The following is a 20,509-nucleotide window of genomic DNA, read 5'->3' on the forward strand; positions in this document are numbered from 1 at the left end:
ACAAAAATACTTAACTGCTTCATTACTGAATTTCTGAAATAATTCCAGCCTGTTCTGAATTGTCTCATTAAGAGTAGTTAGAGATGTTCCAGTTGTGGAATTTCAATCATTTGATGTTAAAGAACTTCCTTGGCCTTTTTTAACTTGTTTTGTGTTTTTAATGTTTCTTTTCCTAGCGGTTGACCTTTCTGAGTTTCCCAAGCTGATTACACAGTACTTATGCTGACCTTAACCCAGCTCAACCCTTTCTAAAAAGGAATAGATAGAAATGTTTTTATGCCAATAAAATGTAGACTTGCAGTTGATAAACATTATGCTTAAATTAGGTATGATTTTAAGAAATTATCTACTATAAAAAAATATACTTTGGATTATGAATTCATTTCACCTAACAGACCAATTTTCACTGAGTTTTGTGGCATCCTCCTCAGGAGGAGGTCACCTTGATATTTGTACTTAGAACATATTTTGGCTCTGGCTCCACGTGTTGTCATTCTTGGTGCCTTAAATGTTCTTACCTCCACAATTTTTTAATCTGCTTATTTTTATTACTTGTTTTTATGACTCTTACTGTCAACATATTTCATTAGTTTTCTACTTATTAAGCAAAATGGTTCTGCCTGATTTTCGCGTGTAGTCTTAATTTTGTAACTTTTAATGTATGATCCCTGCTATTTAGATTACTTGGTATTTATTGCTTGTTTCTGTCACCGCCTACTGAATATATTAATGTCTGTGAATCTCTAAATGGTGATGCTCCTCTTTCCCCCAGAATCTTAAGTCTGATGATAAAACTGTCTTCCTTTTCCTTCACAACAAATCTAAATATCCACTTAATAAACACTAGGAGGTAATCTCGTGCTTCAATCCAATCCTGAATCCTGTCTATAATTTGCAGTGCTTAAGACAGTGCAATGCTTAAGATATTAATATGCATCACACTCAGAATTATTTAAAAGATGCTTTGCTTTAGTAAGAAATGAAATAGGTTCTCCAATCTAAGCGCTGTTTGGTGCTGCTCCCAGTGAGTGGTGTGCAGGGCATAAAACCCTTTGGGGGCTTTGAGGTGCTGAGCTCATGCCCTCCATCCCACTGCTTCCCTTGTCCTGTCCAGTGCCTGGAATGGTGGAGAACGTTCATTCTGACATCTCAGCCAGCAGACCTGAACACGGAGTAACTTCTGGGGGACAGGGGTGAGCTGCTTTCTTTGTTTTTGTCCTTCACCTTCTCCTCTCTCTTGCCTCTTTTCCTCCATTCATTCGATGAATTTTCAAAAGTACCTCAATCCTTCTCAATCATCAATTATTTTCAGTGTATACCTGGTGCTACTGTCTCAGTCCTTTGCATATCCGGAATATGAGAAAGGCATATGTGGAATTTGATAGGAAGTGATAGATAATATCAAAATTTTCAGCAGAGACCCAGAAGCTCACATTTCCTCCTTGGACTTTAGCCGCAGTCTTGCACAGTAGCTTTTCTGATAGTTTTCTAACCAATTTTGAAACTGTTTGCTTAAGCTAGTCTGACTGCCGTGCATAGCACTTTTTTTTTCCTTCCTGCTCTTTCAGTCTGTGTAGATAAATTTTACTCCAGTTTCTATAAGAGAGGAGGCTTCTGAATTTGTGCTCATGTTCCATTCCCTTCTTTGGGTGTCCACATGAGGTTGAGTATGCAGTAATTTCTCATTCCGTTCATTCAAATTCTTTTGCCACTGAAGGAGGTCTGCTTGTGACCTGTTTCCTAAGGAATACAAATCCTGCTTCTTTGACCTTTCTGAATTTTGAAAAGCCTTCTTTCACTTTGATGTCCACCACTGGGCATCATTTTTTTCTATTTCTAGAATACTTTTGAGTTCAATACCAAGTGCTGCTTATAAGGTGTTTGATAAGTATGGTGCTGGTACTGTTTATTTTACTTTGTCCTTAACTAATTCAGAGAGGGACTGTACATTTGTTTAGTTTTTGAAATAACTTTTAGTCGTAACATTCAGACTTGCAGTGGCATAAACCTACAAACATTCCATATGTTATTCTTTTCCTGTCTCCAGGACGTAGCACCAGGTTATGCAAGATTATTCTGCAAAGCTCATACACAAATATGTGTAAGTGAACTGAACACTGGTATTGAGCCCATTGGTCTCGTCTCTTCAGTACTGCTTGTTCTCTTGCTCTGTTTGTGGAGGTCCTTTGTTTAGCAATTGATTTGTAAAAATCAACACTGTTTCTTGTAGCATGACAGTCCTATTAGTTTTGTAAATCTGACTAGAATTGCTCCCTCTTCCAGTACCTTTTTGAACAATTTTTTACTCAGATCTCACATGTTTATACCCTAATGCCTTTATTTTTCCTTCTGTGCCTTTTTTATTGGTTTCTTTCTGCATTTTACTACGATGACATTTTATAGTCCTTCAGATGGCAGGCTTTCAAACTGAGTGCTTTGGCAAATATGGAGCTGCTGGGCGCCATTTTGTTCTTTCAGAAGCCCGCCTTGCCGGTGCATTGCTGAGAGGCTCAGAACTGGCGGGAAGTGGCCCGGGGCTCCCAGCTCCCCTCACAGGGCCCCCAGCCACACTGCTGAAGCACCTCAATGCCCACACAGCAGCCCAGCAGTGCTGCAAAGTTCCATTTTCCTTTAGATACCGTCCTCAGCATCTCATCCGTTATCACTGACTGCCAGTGAAGACTGGTAAAAAAACTCTTTCTCTGCATCCATTGTTACCCTTTCTCCCTTCTCATTTATCAGAGAGGGTATATGCTCTCTTCTGACCAATATACCTGTAGAACTCCTGTTTTTTTTTTTTCACGTCCCTCACCAAGTTAAGCTCCATCTGTGCCTTGACTTTCCTGATCCCATCTCTGCATGTCCAGAGAGCGTCCATGTATTCTTCCCAGACAGCACATCCTTGTTTCCACTGCCTTTACATGTCCTTCTTTTCCCTCAATCCTTGCCCAGCCGTGCCTGTTGCCTCCCCTTTCGACTCCATTTCTGCACTGAATGTGCCACAGAGATCATATTTAACTGCATAGAGCTGTAGAGGGGAGAGACCCTTTCCTCAGGTGAAAGGACCCGCCATTTCCAGCTGACCCAGGGGACGCGTCCAGCCCTAATTGAGTCACTGATCACTGAGGGTGTTAACAACCATGAAATTAAAAACTAAAATTTACTAGGGCTGGTTTTAGACTATAGCTGAAAGCCCTGCTCTATCCACAGCCATAGGAATGATTGTGCTATGGAGAGTGGTGACTGCAGATGGGAAATTTTCACATGGGTAGTTTGGCAAAATAATCTAGGCCCAACCTTAAATACTATAGTGGTATTTCTTGTAGTCTGGAAAAGTGCAGCTGTTGTGTTAATACAATCTATCTAGAATGGAATTTTGTATAGATAGAGGACCCTTTGATCTGATTAAATATTTAAAAAAACACAAAGTCACACTATCTAAAGCAACTCAGTAAGCTGTGATTCTTATGATGTTTCAGTCATAGTAGGTACCTTTTCCCCCTATTTTGTTCTGTTGCTTAACAATCGACAACATTTCTCCACCCAGTAAGTTTATGTGCTTTTCCATATATCTGCACTGATCTATCTGGGATTTCATATTTCTGAGAGGATTAATTGTGTTTGTGATGCAAAGTGTGGATATCTGCCTCGAAAGCATCATTTTCCCGAGGTGCACTGTGGGTCATCTCACACTGAATGTGTACACCAACTAAATTTAATAAAGTGCTGGAATAAACCAGCACTCCTGCTGCCTCATGGCCGCATTTTCAAGGAAATGGAGGTGGGAGGGCAGTTTTCACTTAGGGGCTCAGGTTGAGGCTGCCTTTTTTTTTAAGTGGAGGTCTTCTAATCTCATTGATCTGACAGGTGCTAAGAAATTTACATTTAAATTGTTCAGATCAGCATCTTATTTGTACTGGGTTGTCAGATGAAAGAAATCTTAGACTTCCATATCTATCCCTGCTCAATCTAACCAACCATAGCATAGGCTCCTTCTTTTCTAATATGGGTATTGTTTCTGACTAAAGTAATTCATTTACATCAGCCTTTCTCTTTGTCCTATATCAGTTTGAATATTGTTCAAAATGACACAGAAAATGTTCTATTTTTCTTGAAGAATGACCTCTTGCAAAATGAGATCATTTTACTCTGAAGTCAAGCACGCCAATGCTGGTGTAGCCGGAAGCAATGGCAGTCACTAAACCCTTCTAAGCATTAGGAATTTCCATTGCTTTCCAAAGCAACACAGATTTGTTTGTATAATGTTAAAAAAAAATAGAAATCATCACACTGACAACTTGTCAGAATACATGCTGATCATACTATTTAAAACAAGTGTTAGTAATACGTAAAGTTCATATCAAGCCTAAATTGGATTTGAATCCATGCGATTGGCAGCGCCATTAACTAGTTATTTAATTTCCTTTTTGATTGAAGTATGCAAGACTCAGAAAATGCAGAATTGTGAGTGAAATGCAAATGAGAGATATTAGCAAAAAAACTATTTAAAAAACAACACAAAACTTGTTTGGCAATTAAGTCTGTGATTTTTTTAAAATTATGAAATTAATGAGATCCAGGATATCTTGTTGGTCAACTTGCATTATTGGGTTTAAAAGGCAGCTGATGATAGAGGCTGACTGTCAGCCAAGAGAAGTGTTGCAGTAAGGGGTGCTAACTTAGGTATACGTAATTGAATTAGCATGTGAGAGAATGAGACCTTAAAAACAGACAAGAGGTCAGAGAGTCAGTGTTTTCCAAGATAAGATGATATTTTTATGTTTTTCCCTTAGTTGTTGGTTTCATGCTCTTTAGCATACGAGCACTTGTCTGTCAGTTTTCCCATGAATCTAATTTCCAAAACTCACTAATTAATTGTTTTTCTCTTTTTGTGCATCTTTTTGTGATTTGAGGAAACAAATCAAGAAGAAAACATTTTCATTGTAGCATCTGCGGAAGTGTAAAGTTGCTGGCTGTTTCCACATACTTTTCATTCACTTTACCAAAGGTACAGCATGAAATGAAGGTGTGTCTGGATTGTATTGGCTGGTTGCTAGTACAGTTTGTGCTTTAACCCTTTCTGCACGTTAAGATATATTTTTTCACATGGAGCTCATCTCTAACTGACCAAATAGCCTCTACAGAAATGATACAGCATCTATGCAGGGAGGAAAAAAGGCTTCCTCTAAAAAAACAGATGCAAAGTACATTAGTGTAATGACTCTCAAGTCAGACATCCTGCACAAATACTTGTTTTAGCAGCGTGTATGTAGTGGATGTTGTAATAGTTATGAAGTGCCTTAATGCTCATTGAGAAAGAGTGACTATTAAGCATCAAATAAAAAACACAGCCATCTCTGCTCCTCTAAAATGTACTGACATCTTTGAACTCCAAATTATCTGGAAATATTTCAGTTTTGAGCTGCTGTAGATTTCCTGAGTACAATAGCTGCTGGTCTGTGTGACCCTGTAGTATGATTTATCACTGCCTGAGGCAAGAACGGGGAAAAATCCACACTGTGAATAATATGCACAAACCAAGAATCAATAATGTATTTGTTAAAAAAGAGTAAACTAAGTAGATAAAATATCCCTCACACAGTGACTTGCTTTTTCACCCAACCTGTCCTGTAAATTTTTTTTCATGTAAGTCTTTTGGGGAAAAAGATAAAAGAACATCTTTGTTTCCTTTTGCTCCAAAAGGAACTGAGTATATGTAGTTTCAGCTGATTTTCTTTATGTGCTCTTAGGAAATCTTTGATTTCCCTTGGAGAGGAGATAAGAACTGTGCTTCAGTTGAAATAATGTCAGATTGTTTTGTTTGTTCTTGTACGTGTATGGCTCTCACTAAGTACTCTGTTGGTTTTAGATAATCCAGCCAGGTCTTTGGGTTGCGTCTGTCAGAGCAATTGAACGTGGTGGAAGTGATTTAAAGGATAGAGATGGACTGACAGTGCTGGCTGTTTTCTTTGTGGGAGTGCATATTCTTCTCCATTGCCTATGTATGCCCTACTCCTCTGAAAAAGTTTCTCAGAGTTTTGATATTGTCATTTCTTTTCATTTTACTGTAGTAGCTTGTCTTCTCTTATATACACACATATATATATGTGTCCCCAAATCCTTGTACTTCAACTCCTGTCATATTATGCTGCTTATTTTCAGTCAAAATACTCAGAGCTCCAGCAGAGCTGACAGCCCTGAAATTCTCTCCCAAACCCAATCCTCCTTTCAAAAACCGAGCCCCATCTTGCAACCAGAGCTGCTGTGCTCTCTTCCTCTTCTTTCATCCCATCTTGCTGCACCTGAGCGCACTTCCCTCATTGCCATCAGTTCCCACTGCCTGCGCAAAGATCCTCTCAGTGAGGAAAAAGAGCCTCTCACAGCAATTTCTCTCTCTTCTCTCCTGGCTTAGCCTACAGGCAGGCAGCACTAGTAGACATCAGGAATCTCCAGCACTGTGAAGCACGTCGAGGATATCTCATCTGCAGATGAACCTTCTGTAAGAGTTTGCAATCAATTGCAAGATGCAATCCGAACAGGGAACATGGCTTTGTGAGGACCGGGACTGCATCTCATTCCTACCGCTGACCAGCAGATCTCTGGAAGCAAAGACTTCCCTTCATGCTTAGGGAAATTCACGTCAAGGAAGTTCCTGGGGTAGTGTCAGCAAAGGTTAAGCATCACTGCATTGGACCACATACACCCCAAAAACAAGAAGCTGCAAATGAGAGGTGGTGCTGACTTTTTAAACTCTTCTGAGGCATTTCAGGAAGGTAGCACTTGTTCTTCAGACTTTGCTTCAGGCGTTTTTTATTATTTTTATTCTAATCAGTAGGTAGAAAAAAAAACGTTTGACCGTGCTGGAATTGAAACTACAATAAAGCCAATATCCCATTGCTGTTCAATTCAGTGTATGATGGCAGATTTCACAGTTGACTAGCGTGTTGCACTTTGTTTCAAATTACTTTTGCTGGATTATGTTACCACCCACAAAAAAACCCAACTTGCTACATATGAATAAGTAGAAGATGAAATACTCTGCATTAAGGAGTTCATGTGCATTTAGAAACCTCTTTCAATTAGCATTTCTCTGTGCAACACTCGTTTCTGGAACAGTAATTCTAGATATGGTAGGGAGTGTGTTAAGAGGAAGGATGTACTTGAACTCGTGAACAGCTGTATACATATGCCTAAATGGCTATGCAATTTGCACAAACGTATATACACCCTTGTAGGTAAGATTTTATAATTGCATGAGTACCTCTGCAAGTACATCTTTCACTTGCTTTTGCATTATATATACTTTCTCATGCCATGTTAGGATGCTTATTGCCGGAGTGGAGAGATCTTTTCCCTTTCAGCACTGTGCCATCTTTCTGCAGTTCCCCTATTACATTCAGCTTGAAGCCTTAATGTTCCACATGAGCATTTTAAAATATTCTGACAGACAGAACAGCTCCATCACATAACACAGTAAACAGCACAGCTCTGAAGCAGTTAGCTTCTGAGAATGTCTCTGAGTATTGCTTGCTACATTTTTTCAGAAGACACTTAGAGAACCCGTCTATCCTCGATGTTGTCACCCTGCAAGCACTCTTCCTATATAAGCTGGAAAAAGAATGAAACCAAAATTTTGACTTTTAATAAAAATATATGGCCTGCTGCAGAAAAGTGCAGTTTTTGCAAATACTCAGCTCTCCTGCAGGATCCAGATATAATGTCTCTTGCAGTAATGTAGCTCTCAGTACTCATAGAGAAGTTCCTCGTTTTATTTTCTTTCCCACCAATGCTGACAAACGTCAGACAGCTGAATAAACTTAAAATCTAGCTTTTTCTTTACTGGAATCCTAGGATTTGTTAATGAAAGCCTCTATCTCTTCAATTGACCTACATAATTATAGCTTACTTCTATATTCAGCCAATATTTTTATCACCATTATATGACAAATGTTTTCCTAATGATATCAATGTAGTAGAGTGTGAAATGAAGCATGGTGTGATAACGTGTGTTTCAGAGAACTAGCAGATGGCCTGCTTTTTTTCTTGCACCGATTTCCTGTAAGGGACCTCTTCATTGGCAGCCTTATGCCAAGTCCAGGTTTGCTTTTGTACAGAAGAGCAGCTGAACTGCAGATGTGGAAGGTGGATTGCCATGATGACAGGACAAGAGCACTGTTGGTCAGCACAGTGATGAGCATGCATGGGTCTGTCATTGCTGACAAGCTGAGACAGAGCCAGCCCAGCTGGAGCCCATGCATCTCAGCTTGCAGCTTGCGTGGTATTTGTCCCCTTTTGCCAGCCCTCACCTGAACTGGAGTTTGATTTAGAGGACCTGCAAAGCTCCCTACCAACCCCTGTGGTTCTGTGAACCAGGGATCACTGAGTTACCCTGTGCCGTTCCAGGGCTCTCTGTCATTTCAGTACTCTACCTACTTCGTGTCACAGCAGTGTAGCAGAGGCATTTGGTTCCTTCTATTTGTTGCTATATGCATATTTTGGGTTCCTTTACTAACCTTCCTCTACCAGCTGCCTTGTTATCAAGTCAGTGGTTGAATGCAATTGGCAGTGATTCTTCAGGAACTGTATTTATTTTCCTGTTGCTGCGGAATTTATTCAGTTGAGGGAAATGAGAAAGCATGCTCCTTGCTCAAGAGGAACTGAGAGACATTTCTTCAGAAAAATGCTTTTTTTATGCATTTTGAAAATGTCTCATTTTCCTTTTTAATTTTATTTACATGCCAATTACTTACTGTAGCACAGTTTAAAATGGATACAGCAAGTCCATGCGGCTGTGTTTCTTGGAGTAACTGGGGTAAACAAAAGTTACTGCATTTTCACAATAGTTTCACTGTCTTTCTGAGACTTAATTTTTGAGTAGACAGCAAATAATAAGGTTGTCTTCGGCTGAATGAGTTCAGTAAGGCAAAGTAGGTTATTTAGAAGATTCACAGCTCTCCTCTTTAGCCTTCAGTGCAGCCGATTGAAATTAGGGCTGCAGCTGATTCATTTCCTTTTCAGGTTGAGAGTGACCACAAAAATGATAAAGCTAGCAACTTGTCAGCTTGTTTTTCCAATCATCACATGACTGTGGTTGTTAAAGAAAAAAAAGAAGAAAAAAAGAAGAAAAGCCCAATAGCAGCACCAGAGTTCTTGGTAGGATACTACCGTCTGTGCTTCCGGAAGGGCCAGATTTACCATGGTAATGGGAATCAGCTCAGCACGAGTGAATTCATTTTGACTACTATAATACGTCTTTGACAAGATGATTATATGGGTTTGGTTGCAAGATTATACTCCTGCTAGTTTCACAACTGAAGGACAAGTGAACGTATTGAGTAACCCTACCTCAGGCGTGCTGGGCTATGCATCTCATTTGTTCCCTTTTATTGTCATACATTGATGAGGCTGAATTGTTATGATTACTGCGTTGTCAATAGCAAGTCTTAACCCACATGACCATAATGAAGCTTATTTGCTCACATGTCTGCTCTGATTCAGAAAGCATTTTTAGCCCTGATAGCAATATTGGATTTCAGACCATATATTGGATGAATGCTCGGTGCTTTTTTCTCTTTTTAACAAACCTGGTGAGAGTTTATTTTCCACGCCATCTAGTGCACACAGTACAGCAAATACTAGCTGTGTGGAGCATATACCCAAAAGAGGAGGGGGTCTTCTATACATTTCCACATTGTCAAAATGTGACTGCTGAGCTCCTATGAGAAGAACATTATTAAATATCATTGGCAAATACATAAACTGAATAATGCTAGTAACTCCATTTTGACAGTTGTGTTGACTGAACAATGGGAGTCGGGTTTGATTTTAGAGCAGTCTTATACAGCAGTATGTCCCTGATATGTGCACAAATATCCCAGTGTAGATGTTTTCTGAGAAAGTATGGGAAACTCTGAAATGAGCATTTGTGCTGAAATGTGTTTGTTTTTTTCATGACTTGCTTCAAAATGAAACCATTAAAACTGGCAAATAAGTATATTAAGATTGTGATGAGCTATTCTCAAACCGCAGAGAAGGGAGCAGACGGAAATGAATAAAAACCTTTGTAGCATTTAGACTGTGCCAACAAAAAAAGACCTTTTTTCCTTTCTTTTTTAATTTAGGATGAGCTGATGTACTGAAAACATCTCAGTTAAACTGACAGACTCTAACACTGACCCCTGCGGCTACTGAAGTGTTTTTCTGGATTGACGTTTGCTTGTTAGCATTATAACCTAACAGCTATAATCCGTTATCATCATCTTCAGCTATATCATATTAGGGGTTCATTATTTAGTACTTAGGTTTTCTTAATGGACTTTTCATGGGGAGGCAGCATTACCTGTCTGTGAGCTGGACTTTTTTAATAACATGTAGCAGTGAATTGAGGGCAGTAAAAGAGACAGCAGATAAAGCTCCCAGCACCTCCGTACAGTCTGAGTCCCTTAAATAGACTTCTATTAATTTTATCTCACAAAATTCTTGTTACGTCGCTATTCATTGAAGAACGTGTAGTATACATTTTCCAAATACTACACAGACAAATTAGGCATACAGTAATAGACATTCACAATGGTGTGAATGTTTCTCTGCTAAATCCCCTCAGCACAAAAGGCTGGGTGTTTGTCCTGTGTATTGAACAGCAGGGAATTCATTGCGTATTTTTTGAATGTTAATAAAACAGGGGGACTTGAATGTTCTCAGCAGTTGTTTTTAAGGGAATAAAAAGAAATATAAGGGGAACCTCAGCATGCATCTCCACACTTACTGTCTTCTTCAGTCCCTATCCACACTTTGTTTCTCTAAAAGAGCACAATTATTTAATATCTAACGTGTTGAAACAGTTCTGTAAAATTTTATCACCCCTTCTCTGAGAAGTTATGACCACAGGAGCCTGCATAACATCCCGTTTGTTTCACTGCTATTTCTCAGGTCAGCGTGATAATTTCCAGGACTAAGGTGATAAAGTCCTGGAAGCAGATGCAGAAGCTCGTAAGTCAGAAGATCTTTTAAAGCTTTCATAGACTGTCTCCGTGGGTAATGCCTGCCCAAGGACACATGAGAAGCAACAGAGTTCATTTGGAATGGAGTTCAGTTTTTGTTGTTGCTTTGTTGTTTATTTGTTGGCAGTTTGGAGGTATAGCCATGAAACAAAGAGTGAAAGTAGGGGAATAGACATCTCTTAGCAACATACAAATAGGTGGAAAGGAAATTCCTAAGCTTGGCTGAAATTAGAGTGATGCCGGTAGCCAAGGTCAGTGTTGAGAGCTAGCAGTCACTTTTCTATAACTATGTACTAAGGTGGCTGTCCTGTCTGGGCTGACTTCACATGTTACACAAATGACTTCAGCTGTGAAGCAATTGGGCAAAACCATGAGAGTTTTCCTCCAGGATTCCAAGTAATTTTTAGAGATTTTGCAGTAGCAAGTCAGCATGAACAGTAATGAAGAAGGCTGTTCTTTAAGAGAGGGTTCCTGAACTGAGAGGGGCACAAGTGGCAGTGACTGCTTACTTCAGTGTTTGCCATGGTTGAAAGATTGAAAGTTGATCCTGGTAACAGACGATGAGCTGTGGTTAATGGGCGCTGCAGCGGTGTTACCCCATTCTGAAAGAGCTTTTCAGGAGAAAGACAACCTGTCACGTTCTGGTGATATAGCAGGATCAGTTGCCAAAATGTAAGCTTTGCCACTGCAGAATGTAGGAAGCACAGCCTGTGTTGGAGAGCTGTGTGTGCTGGTAAGTAGATGCTTCCCCTCACACCTATCACAGGCATACAACCTACCAACCCCCCTTTTTCTATAACCAAACAAACCCAGTGAAGTCCTTCAGAGGCTCTGCTTGTCTGCACCTTACAGATAATGCTCCTTTGCCTTTTTGCGCCCCTGTCCTTTTCAGTATTCCAGAGGAGCACTCACTGCAGTAACATGGGCCAGTGTCACTCTTATTACTTTACCTGTTTTATCTTTTGTGAAATTGAGCCTTTAGCCAGAATTGTCTGAGCTGCTGCTCCAGGAGTCGGTTAACTGTGAGGCTCCTTGAGCTTATTTCTCTCCAGTAATTTGATTCCCACGTGCTCACTGAGATTGCTTTTTTGCTGAAAGCGAAGTGGGGAGGGCTGTGTGTGTGTATGGGAGCGGGCCAGAAATGTTGTGGCAGGCAAATGCAGCTCAGAAATAAATAAATAACAATGCAAAAACAGGCTTAAAAAGATCCCGTCTCACTTTATCTCCCTTTAGCCCAGTCCTATAAAACCAAATATTTTTCTGTTAGAGAATCAGAGACTTTTTGTTGAGAGGCTTTTTGTGCTGGTGCACGGTGTGGAACAGGAGGCCAAATTCCATCTCGCTTCTGCATAAAGCCAAAAAGATAATCCTTTCATTTAAATTTACCAGAAATTTGTATGAAGCACTAAGTAGATTTTTTTTTTAGTAGTAGTTGTCATCATAAAAGGTTTCTGTAGATTTTAAGATCTTTTCTGAAATTGTACACAAGATTCAAAGCTTCTTATTTCGATTGCTGATCTATTTTATTTTATTTACTTTACATTTGTGGTTACTTAAGAGGAATTGAACACCAGTCTTGCAGGTAAGCTTCTATTTAAGATTGGTTAGTATGGCAGCAGTTTCCTAAATAATGCACAATTTATTGAGAGAGCACTAATTCTATAAAGTTGTAAGCGTGTTCTTACAGTTTTGGGCAAATACCATATTGAAGGTGAATAGAAAAACAAGCTTGAAAAGTGAATCTTGCTGGAGGGAGGATTGTTCTGAAAATGAACCATTCAGAGCATAAACAATGGTTTATTAGTTGCCTGAAATCTGCTTTTCTCTCTCTACATGGTCTTCATTTTATGTCCAAGCAAGCCTACCAAAATCTTCGAGCAGAATTTCTGTATTATAAAGTCACGGTTTCTTAGATAGGATGTTACTAATTCAAATGGACTGTCTGCTTAGAGGTCTGTTACTTTATATGACCTAAATACGTTGTTCTGGTGGCCAACAGGCTGGCCATGAGCCAGCAGTGTGCCCTTGTGGCCAAGAAAGCCAATGTTGCCCTGGGGTGCATTACAAAGGGCAATGCCAGCAGATCAAGGGAGGTGATCCTCTCCCTCTGCTCTGCCCTGGCGAGGCCCCACCTGGAGCACTATGTCCAGTTCTGGGCTCCCGAGCTCAAATCAGACACGGATCTCCTAGAAGGAGTGCAGCAGAGGGCCACAAAGATGATAAAGGACCTGGAGCATCTCCCTTGTGAGGAAAGGCTGAGAGACCTGGGGCTGTGCAGCCTGGGGAAATGAAGACTTAGAGGAGATCTGATGAATGTTTACCATTATTTAAAGGGAGATGGGAGGCAATCGGATGAGGCCAGGCTCTTCTCAGTGGTGTGTAGCAAATGGGACAAGGAGTAATGACTTAGAACTTGAACATAACAAGTTCCATATAAGCGTGCAGAACTTCTTTACGGTAAGGGTGACAGAGCACTGGAACAGGCTGCCCAGAGAGGTGGTGGAGTCTCCTTCTATGGAGATACTCAAGGCCCATCTGGAGGCCTATCTGTGTGACCTGTTGTAGGGAACAGCCTTAGCAGGATGACTGGACTCAGTGATCTCTTCAGGTCCCTTCCAACTCCTGCAATTCTGTGACTCTGCAATACTGTGAAATAAAACCACTGAAGCATTCATTAGTTTGTGTCTTTGGTCACATGCCTTGATGATAGCAGCACTGTTATTAAACGTCATGGGAGTATGTGTTCTCAGCAATGATGGGTGTATCCACATTAATAGTTGTGGGATCTTGGCTAATTTTTCATCTTGGACCTGGAAAAAAAGAAACACACCTACGTTTTATGAAGAAACATGCAGAAAGGAAGTGAACCCAAACAGTGACTATTCTACTTAGCTTGTTGGATAGCTGTCATTTGTCTCTTGAAAATAATGCCAATGGAAAAAATCCTTGCAAATCCAGTTCAGTTATGGAGAGTAATGCTGGGGGCATGACTCAAGGAGAGCAGAGAGATTTTGTTTGTTTTTCAGTCTAGCTCTGCATAAGTTAAAAACATAGGTTTTGGTGGCTAACAAGCCATGTCAAAAAGCCGGGTGCATCTACTGCTTTTTGCAGTGTCTTTACTTCAGCTTATGGCATGAGGGTGATGTATGATGTAAAAAATGCTGTATGCATGCATCTGTGTGCCAGATTTCATGCCTGTTTCTGTCTAGACTCTTTGCTTGCTTGTACGCAGTGCCTGCAGCTCCACCTCTTCAAAGGCTGTTCTATTAATCTAACCTACTGAGGGCTATTCATACAGCTTATGGGTTTTTATATTTAAATCCTCACAGAAATGATTTGCTGCCCTCAAGTTAGGATTTTAAAGGAAAATTAAATTAAGGCTGCCTAAGTAATGAAAGCATCTTTAGATATGATAGATAGAGACCATCAAAGCAAAAAGTCTGCATCCCTGGAAAGATTTCTGATATTGTTTAGTGCTGGGGGGAGTTGCTATTGCTAGTATATCATGCAATATCAGGCCTTAAATTTGTATGCTTATGCTTCATGAATTCTTTAATTTCCAAAGTTGTTTGTTATGTTTTAGGTCATAAATTAAGAGATTTATATGTCAAGCATTTTTATCTTTATGAGACCTATGGCACTGGGATCATAGTGTTGTATAGCTTAGCTGACAGATGGATTAAAGAAGAAACTTGTGCTGTGAGATGTAAGCCTAGCATTTGTTACTGTGATGTATGTTATATTGTTGCCTGCCTAGTATGACACATGTATAACTCTCTGTTGTTCCTAGAGCTGCTGAGTTTTCCTAACCAGAGTTAAAAACGAAGTCAAATAAAAAACACTAATAGAAAATCACTGCCCCTATTTTCAATTTTTTTTACCTAGGAAAAGAATAAATAATATCACCTAAAACCTTTAAAAACAATCTTTAAAATAGAGCGGTGACCAAAAGTAATCCCAAGCCTAAACCGAAGAAGGTGGGAACAGAATCCATTTTCTTATAGGTGGAGAAAAATGTCTACCTTCAATTTATTTCTCATTTCTTCTGTCTTCAGGTTTTCCAAATGAGCCTGCTGCTGTCATTGCTCTTAACACTACTAAGGAATGGTTAAGCAAGAATCACAATGAGGTATGGAATAAAATGTAAATTTCCCGATTTTTATTTTTTTTTAATTATGGACTTTGATACTGAAACTGTGGAAAGAGTAAACATCAGCTGAATGTTTAGTCTGAAACAAATGAAATCAGGCTGAGACAATATGGCAGGGCAAAGACTGTTATATTTAAAATCTACAATGGAGTTGGAGGGAAATAGCTTTGTTTGAAACCACACTCTGCGTTTCCTGTGCATTGTATTCTTTCCTGGCAAAGTAAAAGTCTATTCTCTTTCTGAGCTGGTTCTGAGCGTCACAGTTTTCATCTAATAATGAGGAGAGTCTTGGAAAGGAAATGTATGTAATAGTTGTCAGTGGAAACAGTCACCAAAGGTCACTGGTGCTCAGGGGTCACTTTACAGTAAAGAACTATGATAGTGTTTTCTATTTTTATTAATTTTGGTTTGCTTATGGTTCATTTTCCCTAGAACTCTCAGTAAACATGTGATTCAACAGTGATTTTCTAACAGTACCAGCCTTCTTCCAATGACAACGTGATGGTTATTATTTTTATAAGACAAAATGCTTTCGACAGCATGATCTCCAGATCTTCCTTTTCTAGTTTTTGTCTTTCTCTGGTTTTTGTTCTTAGCAGTCTGAGAGTTCCTAGTACTGAATTGGAGAAATGCGACAAAGAAGCAAAGTAATGACAGACCAAATGAAATAAACATGATGTCTTGAACTGAAGAAATGCCTGCTTCCTGTTAATGACAGCCAGCAGATCTCAGACAGCTCAAGTTGCTCAGTATTTTTGTCTGAAAATATTTAACAAAGTAGAAGAAATAGATACAGGGGTGTAATTAGTAGTATATTTTCCTTTATCTGTGTATTTTGCAGAGTATTTTACTGCTAAGAGATTCTGATAATTGACAGGAAGAATTTAATAGCTTTATGGTTTGATGTTTTTTTGTTTTGGTTTGGTTTGGTTGTTTTTTGTTTTTTTGTTTTTACATAACTGTAAGGAAATACTATATTGAGATTTGAATGGTAAACTGAGATTTTTCAAACCTGAATGCCAAAAGGAACACCAAGGAATGTGCATGCTCGGTCAATGTATCTTTGTGGTTCCAAGTGGAACCTTGGTATTTTCCATGACTTAAATATTTGAGCAGTGGAGCAGATCTGGATGGATAGACTTTAACACTTTCCTTTACAATATTATATATAATTTAGTTGCATTTTTACCACGTAATTTAGAAATGGACTGAAACTATTCTCTTTACTCCAGAACTAAGTTCTATCTATTTCAAAAACTGAATATATGTTATATAAACATCCCTTAATTACTTTTTTCTTAGCGTTATTACAAGAAACTTGGCTTCGTTTGGTAGAACGCCTATCACATGTATAAAAGCTTTCTTGATGAAAGCTCTTTTCTAGAGTATTCTGCTCTATGATTATGCCATTGCTTCTCAGCTGTATGATGACTTTATCTTTTAGTGTAGACTTTGAGTCTTCCCTTTTTCTATTTCTGCCTTGACTTGGCCTGGAAACCCACATATGCACTACATGTTCCCCCTTTTTTTCATCAGTGTGCTGCTTCCACAGTTTTCTGGTTCTCTTCATAGACTTCAGGTGAGTTCCTCCCTTGGTTTTCAGGCAGCTTCATTTCTGTCTTGGAAGCAGACTTAAGGCTCATAGCCCATAGCGATTGAAATGATGATGATTGTTGTATATGTTTTTGACTCTGATTGAGCTGTAAGCACTTCTTGCAAGTAAAACGTAAAATTCCATTGCATCTGTGGCCTGCACAGATTAATGTAAGCCATGAGCTCTGAATAAGCACGATTTCTCCTTTCTCACTGTATTATATTCCCTTCTGTTTCCTTAGTTTTCTTGGCTGTCTACCTTCAAACATCCTTACTTACTCCCCACAAACTCAAATTTCATCTGTGTTCTTTTTAAAGAAACAGCTAGAGCTTATGATGTTTGTACAGTGGAAAGAGCCGTTGGTTTACATTTCATAGGTCGATCAGCAGCAAAATTAAAATACTTAGCAATTGTACTGAGGACAGCGGTATCTCATGCGGTGAAGGTGATCTTTGGGAGCGTGCAGTTGTTGGGTCACTGTTTAATGTTTGTAACAAGGTGGGTATTATTTGTCTGGATTAAATGAATTGACATAGCACAACGCTAAGTGTGAATCAGATCCATTGCCTTGGATTTGCTTGGGGGCACTGGGTATTATTCATCACCCAAATGTTCCACCCTGCCACTGACAGGGACTACTTACGTCTCAACAATAGAGCCTACTCTTATTGTAGATACCGTAGAGATCTCCCTGTAAGTTTTTGTCACAGAGATAGAGCAGCTCCCTCTATTCCCACTGGATATTTAAATTTGCTTGTTCTAGGCTAGGAGCAAAACCTTGAACGATTTGCCATGAGGTCATCTTTTCAGAAGGCTGCCCGTATTTCACTGCTGTAATCCCTGGCCAGAACTGCTCCCCTGGCAGTGGCTTTGCTGTCAGAACAGGTCAGTCTGTCCTGCTAACAGCCTCGCCTGAGCAAGAGTCCTTCTGCATTTGGCTGTGCTGGACTTCAATGAATCAGCTTCTTCCTTTCATTCCTTCCTGAGGAATCTTTAACTGAAAAATCTTGTCCATGTTCTTCTCCTTCAGTCCCAAAGATGTTTGGCTGCTGCTTTTTGTCTCGTACTGCTTGTTCTAACCAAAACCTCCATCTCTGCACGTAGAATGTAAATTGGATGGATTTGTGAAGTTTTTAGTGCAAGGCAAAGACCAAAATGAGAGTGTACTCACTAGGAAATGTGCCTACCCCACAACATGCCTGACAACAGCACGTAGGTAAAGAAGATGGAAACCTGACAAAATACTGCAGTCTTTGTTGCACTGTATGGCAGTAATGTCTTATCTGCCTTCCTGCATCCCAGGAAACCGTGGCAAATCTGTGAAATATGAGGCAATATTGTTACTTTCTACTCTTTACCTTCATGTAGGTCTTTCTCTGCTTTGATGCCGTAATGAGGATTTCACCCAATCTGATATTAATTCAAAATATAAATAGATCAGTGGCTATGTTCCTCAGTCTGCCTGGGGCCCTGAAAATCTAACCTAAATGACTCCATTCTTGTGAGCTGCGTTAGAGTCCTACGAAGTTCCCTGACATAGTATTTACAAGAAAAGTGATTTGCATTTAATGAAAGGTTTTCTCTTCCAAGTCCGTTGTTGTGCTTGACCCCTCAGGTGCTTGCATAAAAACTTATTAGCATGCTTAACTTCGACGTGGCTCAGATGAATGCCTCATTACCATGCAAATGAAGTTAGCACCTGTCTGAGGTTAATTGTTACAAAGCTAGGGAGAGAAGGATCCATTGTAATGGACTGAACGCCAACCTGCAGCCAGGAAGGGCAGCAGCCATGGCAGCCAGACGGCCTGAAACTTAACTACACCGAGTCCGCGAGGGAAAACAACAGGATTGGAAGGAATGGTTGGTTCTTAGTTGTTTCTAACACGCAGCACTGCTCTGGTCTTGAAATGCAACTCTAAGTCAAACTAATTTCTGGCCGTGTTTTACACTAAGGTCTGCTGACTTGCAGCCAGAGGGCAAATCTAGTTTAGAAGCTGGTAAATGGTGTTATACTGTAAGCATAGAAATCCCTCGGAGCAGGCTCAAAGAATGGCAACAGTCAGCAGTACTGGGTTAATTTACTGCAGACCACCTCGGCTATCTCCTTAGCAAACTGCATTTTCACATTTCACAAAGTGCTCTAAAGGTTTAATAGAATTCTTCAGAGCACAAAATAGAATTGATTCCTATCCTTTAGGAAATTATACACCGGGATTCATTTAAAAAATGCACATTAAGCTCTTTGAACAATTTTGCGCGTTTCTTTTTGGGATGATTTGGCAAGGATGGAGGTAACTGCCACTTGACTTCCCCCAGTGTATCACAGAGGAAATGTGACACCCTTAAGTACTTGACCCCTGCATTTTTTGGAGTGGTGGTGGGGTTGTGCTTGTGTTTTTCATGGCAGATATCTTTGAACATTTGCAATGTAAGGTACTGTTATTTTCCAGTGCTTTAAGATCACGCTGTGTGACTCAAAAGGGTGAAAAATAAAAAAGAGTGTGCCTTACCTTGTGTCACTGACATGAAAAGCCTCAGGACCTTTTCACTGCTCAAGAAAAGACTTTAATTTAACAGCACATTTAGCTCAAAGTATTGTTCTTTCTCTTGCACAATATCTCACAACATTTATTATGCGCCTCAGTAGAACAACAACCAGGAAAGTGTGATTGCAATATGTGTTCCATTGAAATAACTGATGCAGATTAAAAGCACATAGATGGAAAATAAATCAGCACGTTCCTGAATCCTTTTCATTAGAGTCACTATTGAAAAGAGACTTTTTCTTACTTTGCCTAAAGTACATGAGATATGAGATTCAAGTCTGTGTTTTAGCAAGTAGTTACACGTTATTTTACTGTCCTTTCTGCCTCCTCCTTCCCCAAAAGAAGGGAGGGAGAAATTGTACATTTCCAGCATAACACAGTGAGATTAAAAAGTAAAAATCAAAAAATAGCAGAACAATTTTCAGTGACATAGGCAGGACCAGAAGTGCTGTGTTTCTCAGGGCCAACATTTTTAGGAGGAAACACCTGGTTTCTCAAGTTAGGCTCACCATAATATAGACGCCCTGCACCTGTGCTTTATTTTGTACTGTGCTTCATCCAAATCACAGCGGTATTTTCCACTGCTGAGACAGTCAAAGTGGAATTACCTTTCCTGTGCACTGATTCCCATATGTATGAGCAGTTGGCTTTGCCTTGCGAGCAGACACTGCAGTATGAGACCAGGGAGAGCTGGGAAAGCATTCCCTACACTGGGACCGATAGGGTTCTCTGTGTCTTTACAGAGCTCTTCACTGCGATGCTGCAGCAAGCATGGTTGGGCAGGGCTGGAGCAGAGCAGTGAGGGAGAAGCTTCCCCAGATGTGTTGCAGCTGGGTGGCCCAGTGGGCATTAATCCAGCTGTGCCATGTGTTGGCCACCCAGAGCAAGCCTGCTTTGAGGCATCTCTGCTCTGAGAGTTATTGTTGCAGAAATTAAAAAAAAACAACATTGGTGTTAGGTGCCTGAGGGGAGGCAGGGCAGCTGTGTGGGCTAGCAGATATGGGGCAGGACCTACAGGAGTGCTCCCAGCCTCCGAGGTGACATCTGTGTGCCAGGCAGGTTATCCTGAGTTCCTAAAATGGTGCTGGGTACCACCTAGCATCCGTTTGAGGGAGGTAGATGTTGCCTTGGTGAGCCTCTGCCTGGAAGGGCAGAGCAGAGGGAGTTGCTGTGCTCTGTATTGCCACCGGCAGGATAGCGCAGGCGTACCTGAGTGAGT

The 20,509-nt window shown here is 40.1% G+C and overlaps 1 protein-coding gene across 10 annotated transcripts in view; it reads left to right on the forward strand.

The window, feature by feature from the left end:
- The window catches only part of MACROD2 (mono-ADP ribosylhydrolase 2), an 837,243-nt gene that overhangs the window by 562,743 nt on the left and 253,991 nt on the right, over positions 1–20,509 (forward strand). For all 10 annotated transcript variants that reach the window (XM_085218728.1, XM_085218731.1, XM_085218732.1 and 7 more), the window contains one exon: positions 15,056–15,129. In XM_085218728.1, coding sequence (XP_085074854.1) covers positions 15,056–15,129 — 74 coding nt within the window. The remainder of the gene's footprint in view (positions 1–15,055; positions 15,130–20,509) is intronic.

The sequence above is a fragment of the Meleagris gallopavo genome, chromosome 2 (genome assembly GCF_905368555.1).
Source record: "Meleagris gallopavo chromosome 2, MGAL_WU_HG_1.1, whole genome shotgun sequence".
Classification (NCBI taxonomy): domain Eukaryota; kingdom Metazoa; phylum Chordata; class Aves; order Galliformes; family Phasianidae; genus Meleagris; species Meleagris gallopavo.